General features: G+C 44.1%; 1 protein-coding gene across 1 annotated transcript; it reads right to left on the bottom strand.

Annotated features, from left to right (window-relative positions):
* Positions 1–3,494: 3,494 nt before the first annotated feature.
* On the bottom strand, positions 3,495–9,164 carry LOC116982239 (probable histone-lysine N-methyltransferase PRDM7). The gene is made up of 5 exons (XM_033035524.1): positions 9,076–9,164; positions 7,219–7,342; positions 4,515–4,637; positions 4,148–4,215; positions 3,495–3,728 (listed from the first exon to the last, which is right to left on the bottom strand). Exons 2-5 carry the CDS (start codon positions 7,280–7,282, stop codon positions 3,591–3,593), a joined length of 393 nt encoding a protein of 130 aa, XP_032891415.1. The 5' UTR covers positions 7,283–7,342; positions 9,076–9,164; the 3' UTR covers positions 3,495–3,590.
* Positions 9,165–9,757: the final 593 nt, after the last annotated feature.

The following is a 9,757-nucleotide window of genomic DNA, read 5'->3' as shown; positions in this document are numbered from 1 at the left end:
CAGCACTGCCATTCAATGTGATCATTGCTGATCATCCACAATCAGTACCCCGTTCCTGCCTTCTTCCCATATCCCCAGACTCCGCAATCTTTAAGAGCTCTCTCTACAAAGTTTCCAGAGAACCGACCTCCATTGAGACAGAGAATTTCACTCTCACAACTCTCTGTGAAAAAAAGTTCCTCATCTCCGTTCTAATTGACTTACCCCTTATTCTTAAACTGTGGCCCCTGGTTCTGGACTCCCCCAACATCGGAACATGTTTCCTGCCACTAGCGTGTCCAAACCCTTAATAATCTTTCATGTTTTAATAAGAAACCCTCTCATCCCTCTAAATTCCAGAGTGTAGAAGTACAGCCGCTCCATTCTTTCAGCATATGACTGTCCCACCATCCTGGGAATTAACCTTGTCATCCTACGCTGCACTCCCTCAATGACAAGAATGCCCTTCCTCAAATTTGGAGACCAAAACTGCACTCAACACTCCAGGTGTGGTCTCACTGGGGCCCAACTACAGAAGGATCTCTTTGCTCCAAAACTAAACTCCTCTTGTTATGAAGGCCAACATGCCATTTGCTTTCTTCACTGCCTGTTGTACCTGCATGCTTGCTTTCATTAACTGATGAACAAAGACCCCCAGATCCCGTTGTACTTCCCCTTTTCCCAACTTGACACCATAATCTGCCTTCCAGTTTTTGCTATCAAAGTGGATAACCTCACATTTATCCACATTAAACTGCATCTGCCATGTATCTGCCCACCCACCCAACCTGCCCACGTCACCCTGTATTCTCACAGCATTCTCCTCACAGTTCACACTGACACCCAGCTTTGTGTCATCTGCAAATTTCCTAATGTTACTTGTAATACCTTCATCTAAATCATTGATGCATATTGTAAATAGCTGCGGTCCCAGCACCGAGCCTTGCGGTACCCCACTAGACACTGCCTGCTATTCTCAAAGGGACCCATTAATCCCTGCTCTTTGTTGGCCCTACTAATATAATTTTACATGAGATCAATTATGATGAACAGTTTTGGCTCCGGAAATCATGTGGTGGAATAGACAAAGGATAATAGGTGCAGGAGTAAGCAATTCGGCCCTTCGAGCCAGCACCGCCATTCAATGAGATCATAGATGAGAGAAGGTAAATAAAAAATGTCATCGAAATAGAGCACTTCACAAAAGGGAAATCATATATTTATGGACAACTTCAGTCTTTATATAGAAAGGAAACAAAATGCTGAATTCGTGGGAAGATGAATTTGAAACTAAAATGAGTCTGGAAACGATGCATCCAAGACGAATGCTGGAAATTCCCAGCAATTCAGAGAACAATTAAGGAAAGAAAAACAGTGTTAACATCTGACATTGAAGTTCTAACAAAGGGTCTTCCTCCTCAAACATTAGTTGTGTTTCTCTTTCCACAGATGACTCTGGATATCTTGTGGAACATGACAGAATTAGCTGGTAGCTTCACAACAAAGAATCCTCTGGGAAACCATGTTTAAATGACAGGAATGTACATTGATCTTATAAGTGATGAAGTGAAATTAGAAATTTATATTGTCATTTACTGATTTATTAAAGTCTTTGATGAGGAAATTAGATGAAAGGTTATGACAGTAGGTAAACAATAGTAACTATTTAAGGCAAGGATCAGTCCAGGATAATATCTTAGTCAGTGCAAGGCACCTGCAATGTTTCCAAGATTACTGCTGATGAGAAGGTGGGTGGCAAAACAACTCACCAGATACCCAGAAAATAACACAACAGGAAAAGTTAAAACAAGAAGATAAAGAAAGAATAACATTTAATTGTTCTTCCCACAATGTACCACAACAGTTTGAGGTCTGTCCACTCACCTGCCTTCCTCCGGCCCCAACCCCCATCCTTGCCGTGAGTTCACCATCCCCCCTGACCTCCCCCTCTCTGATACCGAACGGTCTGACTTCAGAAGCCTCACCTTTGTTCCCCTCCGTCCCCACCTCAATGAGTTCTGCGCCCGCCACGATGTGGAGCTCTTCTTCCGTCGCCTCCACATCCAAGCGTTTTTCCATGGGAAGGAGTCCTCACCCCCTAGTGATGACCCATTCTCCTGTCCCCAACGGACACCCTGCTCTTCGACCCCCCCTCATGGCTATTCACCTGCTTTAGACCTTTTTATTTTAAACTACCGGCGAAACATCAACTGCCTCAACTTCTCCAATCCCGTCTCACTCTAACCTCTCCCCCCCGAATGTACAGCCCTCCACTCATTCTGCAACAACCTAGACTGGGTGATCAAACCTGCCGACAAGGGAGGTGCCGTGGTAGTTTGGCGTGCTGATCACTACAAGGCTGAGGCCAGGCACCACTAACTTCCATCGGTACTCAAATTCACCTGGACCATTTCCGACATCTCCTTACCGTTTCTAGACCACACTATCTCCATCGCCGTTAACAAACTACTGACCGACATCTACTATAAACCCACTGACTCCCATGGCTATCTGGACTACACTTCTTCCCACCCTGCTTCCTGTAAGGACTCCCCTACTCCCAATTCCTCCCTCTACACCGCATCTGCACCCAGGATGAGGTGTTCCAAACCAGGGCATGGGAGATGTCCTCATTCAAGTAGTTTACACCCCAGCGGTACGGATATTGACTTCTCCAATTTCAGGAAGTCCTTGTTTTCCCCCTCTTTCCCCTCCGCTTCCTAGCTCTCCCACTTCCTAGCTCTCCCACTTCCTAGCTCTCCCACGACCCGAACATCACCGATTCCTTCGCTCCATAGATGCTGCCTCACCCACTGAGTTTCTCCAACGTTTTTATCTACAACAATTTGATTAATATTTTTGGTGATATAAGTTGGTCATTCTGATCATAGCCCTATATTAATAATCCTCAAAGCAACTCTTACTTTCACATCCTTTATAATGTCCCAAAGTATCCAGCAAAGAGCCTTACCTAAATTGGACACTTTCTTCAAACGGTCACTGTCAGTTTACTGGGGAACCAATGTCAGATTCCAATGTCTGTCAAAATTCCAGAAGTTAACAATAATTATTTGTGATTAGGGCCGAGATGGCCTGTTTCCGTGCTGTAATTGTTATATATTAATGTTAAAAGAAAAATTAGTTCATGAGCGAACACAAGTGTGTGCTCTTGAACCAAAGCCTGCATTGTTCCACCATTGCCCTGGCTACCAATGCACCGTGCCATCACTACAATGCTCCTAATGAAATATGGTTGCTCTGAAGGAATAGATTGGTTACTTTGGACGTACAAAGGTAATCGTCATCATGGAGCTCCCCTTCTTCTGTGTAAAGTATTCTCTCCTTATTTCGTAAATTATAACTTATTTTTTCTGTTTCTTTGGTCATTTCCTCGCTTGCAGATCCCGAAGTCTTTCTGGTGGAGACAACTGGAAAAAGAAAGCCAAAAATAAACCAAATTACATTGTTTCAAGTCAGATAAGTGGTTGAGCTATAAAATATGGAAGTTAGTTATATAATATGCAACATGTTCTATGAATTGAATTTAAATGACATGGTGGTAGTCAGATGGTCATTATCTCATCTCAATTATTTACTGTAATGCACAGGAGTCACTCATTTTGAGTTTCACTTTTACAAACAGAATTACCTGTTGCTCTTTTGATTCTTTTAACCAACACTGTGCCTTCCTTTGTTTCTTCAGTGGCTCCTCCCAAATCTCTTTTGTCCTCCCCTGTATATGACGTGACCTGTGATGAGACATTTTGTTGAAACTGTGATTCATAAGGACACAAATAAATAGTTTCTACTTCTTGATTATTTATTCCATCGCATTATTAACTGAGATTCTCAACTCAACTACTAATAAAAGCAGTAACTGCCTTGTGTGCAATATTTCAGTGAGCTCTCACCTTTCATACTGTACTCTGAAATGAAGTTTGATATTGTCAGCAAATATGGGAAAGTGTGGGAACAATTCTCTCACTTTCAACAATAAAAATATATTTGCGAATGTTAGCACCTGACTCCACAGCAGTGATGATGATTTTTCTAAACAGAAGTCATTTCTGTCTTGTAGAAAATAAAATGCTAATGTAGAGACACTCTGTTAATTCATAAAAGCATATTCTCACTTCTCCTTTATGCTGGGAATAAGTTCTGTTCTTACCTTTATGACAGGCTTTCTTTTGGAATTCTTGCCATTTTCATTCTTAAAAGGCCTAAAGATTTTGAATCCTTGAGGGAATAAAAGTGACAAATCAGTGTTGCTTTGGATCAATAGTTTGGAAATTCTGGATATATCTAATGTAATTGAATTTAAAATAAGCAAAATATCACAAAAGTAAAAATTTGTTAAAATTTGTACAATTAATAACACATTTGGAAAAATATATTAAATTTAACAAATATTCCACCACTCCAAAGATAAGAATAAAATCACCCTTGCAATAGATTCCATAGGCTAACGGCCAAATTGATTAGATTCAATTATATTTGAAAAACTGCATTTAATATTTCAAACAGATTTAAATTACGTTGTGGATTTTTTGTCAGAAGTTTAGGTGTCCAATCCTCATCTGACTCGCTAGATTCGTATACTTGGATTGGACGCCTTCTGCTCCGATTGGTCATAAATTCGGGCTTTGGTACGTCTAATCCTGTGAAAAATAAAACATGCTCATCATCTGTTATGGTCACAAATTAAAGAATAATCAACCAGCATGAAGAATATGATGGATGAGTATGTGTCTATTTCCAGGTCAGAAATCACAATGACCAATCTTTCAGTTTCACACATCTATGTGGGAAGTGAAATAGATCAGAATCCTTCTTTCCATTCCTCCAGGTTTAAAGTAATGGCTCATTCTTGCTGCCTGTACTGACAGTGACACTTTGTGCCATGGTTGGGTAAATGGATTGAATAATCAACAACCAGGACAATCCACCTCTTCATCAATGGAAACATTGACCTTTGTCCAATCTCTGATTTCAGGACTGTGACTAGTTGCAACATTAAAAAGCATAACTGGGCCCCAATGTCTATGGGGTTGTGTTATCCATGGTCACCATCGTCTGAATGACATCAGGCTTTGGTATTGATTGTAAAGTTAGTCCAATTTGAGATCACTGATGGGAATTTTTGAATATTGGTGAGGAAGCTCACCAGGAGGAAATAGTCATTAGAAGCAAAACTGTACATATAGTGCTGCCAATAATCTGCGACTAATCACAAGTCTGCTGGGTGTGCTCATTTCATCAAAAGTGGCATTACAAATCCTACGGGTTGACACACCTTGAATTTGCAAGGCATTAATATTTCAGGCAGGAGTTTATGTCTTGGGACCTTTCCAATTTTCCAATGACCAGTGTGCGTGCACATAACAATGGGGGCAGGAACAGATACAGCAACATTTAATTCTAAACATTATCTTTCAGACATTTCTTTATTGATCTAAAGAACGAGGGCATCACAGGCAGAGCTGGCTTTCCTGTTCTTTCCAAATTGCCCCTTGTGTTACATGGAGCAGAACGTGGAGGATGTGGTGCTCCCATACACCTATTGCCCTCAACCTTTATGGTGTAGAGGCCACAGATTAGGGATATGTTATTAAAGAGATCTTACCGCAAAGACTCCAGTGCATTATGGAGATAGTAAACATTGCATTTCAGGCTGGTGAAAGCAGTGTACTTTTGAATGAAGAGTGCCAAGCTTCTTGAGTGTTGTGGATCTCTTCCAGGGATGTTGAGATATATTTCAATGTCCACTTTGATATCCCTTGTTTATGAGTATTCTCTTGGTGTCGAGGATAACTGCTCCCATTCCATCTCTGTCAGTTGTGAGAGAATTGATTCTGTAGGTCTTGGAGTAAGGTAAAGATTCTGCTGCTGAATGTCTTTATGAGTGAATCGTTTATGAGGTTGGGGACAGGATGTTTTTGATACTCTTTGATTTCCTGAAGAGACCTGAAGGTTCAAAGGGCATTCCAGGTTGTGCTCCTCCATTTTGAACAGCCATCGATCAAGGATTCCCACAAATTAATTATGCTGTTACATTTTCATAAAGGGCTGCCATAAAGCATTGTCTGCATTCTACAAGATCTTGAGCCTTGATGCCACTTTGTTAATCTGGGAGAAACCAATACCTATGGTTTACTTAATCCTGTCAATTAATTTGCAGGATTTTACAGGATAGCCGTCGGTTTATGTTTATTGTAGACACGTGTATGCAGTACAGTGAAAAGCTTTAAATTGCATGCTATCCAATCAAATAATACAATACATCACAAGTACAAAAGATAGACTAAAGGGAAAGATGGCAAACTGCAAAATATAAGAGAGGAACTTCAAGAATTAAACACAAAGTACTGGAATAACTCAGTCTCAGGCATGCACAAGTGATGACACGGGCTTGTTTGATCCCGATCCCAATTTTTCCAAATTATGTCAAGTTTAGTGTTGTATGTATGTACGGTGTAGATACAAGACGGATAAAACATTAATTATATAGTAATTCCGTAAGACTGTTACGAGAGAACTGTGTAAATCTACAAGACATCAGTCAAATCATGTTGTTATGAAAAGTCCATGGTACTGCAAGAGGATTACGGTTGCATTAGGATTGCACAAATGGATTGAAGAATATAGTTGTAGGAAAGTAGCAGATCCTGAAACTGTTGGTGTGAGACTTCAGGCTTCACTACCTCCTATCTGATTGTAGCAGCGAGATGAGAGAATGGCCCGGATGAATGGGAACCTTGATGACCGCTGCCGCCTTCTTGAGGTGGGTTCTCATGTAGATACTATTGATGGTGGGGAGAAGTGTGCCTGTGGTGGACTTGGCTGAGTTCACCACACCATACAGCCTCTTGCATTCCTGTGCATTGGATTGCCTTAGCAGGCCAAGATGCAACCAGTCAGGATACTTTCTGCAGTACATCTGTACAAGTTTAAGAGTTCAGCTAGAGATTATTGTTGCAGCACCACTCAACCAGAGTTTCCCTCTCTCTCGTATCCAGTCACAAAGGAAGGTAGAGAACCAGGTATTGGACCTTACTGGTCATTTGGAGGGGATGATAGTGTTGAATACCGACCCATAGTTGATGAAATGGAAGGATCTAACCAAGGACCTGGCTCAGAAAGCATATATCTATTTAGTTTTTATGTGGGGAAAAAAACTCATGTCAGCATGCATCATTAGATAAGGGCAAAAAGGGAAAAATATATATATTTTGTACAAACCAATGGCAACCATGGCTTCATAATTCCGTTTTATGTTCTTATAACGGACCTTCTCCCAGTCCATTAGTTCTTCAAACGCTTCCTTGGAAAAATAGCCAGCAATGTCGTTGAAATGGTCAGAATCCTGGAAAAACAAACATTGTACCTGATACACTTTGGTGCATAATCTGTAATCATCAGACATTAATTCCAAAACAGATTTTAAAATATCATTTTTTAAATTTAATACAGGACAATTCCAGAATAAAGGATCAGAACTTAAAATTAAAGGGTAACTTCTTCTGGAAATAAATGAAATATTTCTTCACTCAGAATATAGTGAGGTTTTTTTTCGGGTTGAAATAAATCAGCTGTTAATTGCATTCCAGCAAGATCAAAACATTATTGATTCCAAGAAGTCATAAACCATATCACAGTAAGAGAGGAAACTGCATTTAAAGTGCAGGTCGGGCGTGATCTGCCTGAAAGCTCCAGACCCAACATGTTGCCCATCAAGATTCAAGATTGCAGCTTCCAGCCAACAGACATCAGTGTCTACATTTGTGGCAATGAAGACAGTGACTATCATGGGCTTCCCCCACACTGAAGTCAGGAGCAGCACCCAGTGGCTGCTGCAAAACCACGGTTGTAAACAAGAATAAATTGTCAGAGATATTCAGCAAACCAGGCAGCATCTGTGGAGGGAGAAACGGAGGGAATGTTTCAGGTTAATATTCTTCCCTCACAGCTGGGGAAAGTTGCCAGATGGAGACAGACAACTAGAAGGATGAGGGAGATGGTCTGAATGGCCTCAGTCCCAGATCAATATTAATGTCAGTGATCCACTCCAGAGCCCAGGGAACTCATCCACTCCTCACTGACACCAATCCCTGGGGTTGTGATGGTCTGAGAAGGAGCAGCAGCATCTTCCCCGTTCCCAGCCCCCGAGAGGACATTTATCCGGCATCTTCTGCCCGCTCGCTCTCCATGTCAAAGCTCCCTGGAGTCTGACCTCTGAGCCCTGCGTCCCAGACATGGTCTCGTCTCCTTCAGCAGCTCCTCGCTCTCCCTTCCTGAGCTCAGACACCCACTTCTCCTCACCTCACCTACGCTCACTTCTCCTCACCTACACACCTACACCTGGACTAAACCCCTCGCCTCCACGATACCTCACACCTCACTACAAAACCTCGCCTCAACTAAGCTTCACCTCAACTAAACCTCACACCTCACTAAACTTCACCTCACACCTAAACCTCAACTCACTAAACTGCACCTCGACTAAACGTCCTCAACTAAACCTCGCACCTCGACTAAATCCTCACCTCGACTAAACTTTACCTCAACTAAACCCTCAATCACCTCGACCAGACTTCACCTCAGCTCAACCTCACCTCAGATCAATTTCACACCTAAACCCTGTTTCGATTAAACCCCTCGCTTCAACTAAACCTCATGTCGACTAGACCCCACCTCACGTCGACTAGACCCCACCTCACGTCGACTAGACCCCGCCTCACGTCGACTAGACTCCGCCTCACGTCGGCTAGACTCCGCCTCACGTCGACTAGACTCCGCCTCACGTCGACTAGACTCCGCCTCACGTCGACTAGACTCCGCCTCACATCGACTAGACTCCGCCTCACGTCGACTAGACTCCGCCTCACGTCGACTAGACTCCGCCTCACGTCACTAGACTCCGCCTCACGTCACTAGACTCCGCCTCACGTCACTAGACTCCGCCTCACGTCGACTAGACTCCGCCTCACGTTGACTAGACTAGACTCCACTAAACTCCACTCGTCGCCGCCTCAACTAGTCGCCGCCTCGCTGCCGCTGCCGCTATTTATAGCCCCTCCCCCCTCCCTCCCCCGTCACGTGAGCGGCGGCTCCAACCAGAGCGCGGGTGACGTCAACAGCTCGAGCCCGCGGATGGAAAAGGCGCCAAAAGCCGTCGCCAGTTTCCCGTCTCCCCCCATCCTCGCTTACCCGCCGCGCGCCGCTGAGGGGGAGGGGCTGCGGCCGCCGCGGGCGGGGGGCGGGGCTTGGGGAGACGTCAACGTCAACGTCAGCGCGCGTGCCCCCCCCCCCGCGCTGTCTCGGACAGTTCTCTCCGCGCTCGGCCCCTCCCCCCGGCGGCGGGACAGCGAGAACAGCTCGAGCTCTCGGCGGCTTTTGGCGCCTTTTCCCGCCGAGGGCTCGAGCTGTCCATGGGAATCATGTAATAATTAATATCCAGGGACGTGTAGCAGCTGCAGCAGTGATGCATCTCCTGCAATACAGTTGTACCTTGCAGGGGAGCAGCTGCTGCAGTGATGCATCTCCTGCAGTGCAGTTGTACCTCGCAGTGGAGCAGCTGCTGCAATGGCGTAGGTTCTTGCATTGAAGCCCCTGCTGCAGTGAAGCATCTCCTGCAGTGGAGCAGCTGCTGCAGTGGAGCAACTCCTGCAATGGAGCAGCTACTACAGTGGAGCAGCTCCTGCAGCTGCAGGGAAAGTTCAAGCCTCCACCATCTCCTCAGGCAGCGTGTCCCAGATTGCAACCACCCTCTGGGTGAGTT

The sequence above is a fragment of the Amblyraja radiata genome, chromosome 16 (assembly GCF_010909765.2).
Source record: "Amblyraja radiata isolate CabotCenter1 chromosome 16, sAmbRad1.1.pri, whole genome shotgun sequence".
Classification (NCBI taxonomy): domain Eukaryota; kingdom Metazoa; phylum Chordata; class Chondrichthyes; order Rajiformes; family Rajidae; genus Amblyraja; species Amblyraja radiata.
The sequence above is the reverse complement of the archived record's forward strand: the minus strand, read 5'-3'. Positions and strand labels throughout refer to the sequence as shown.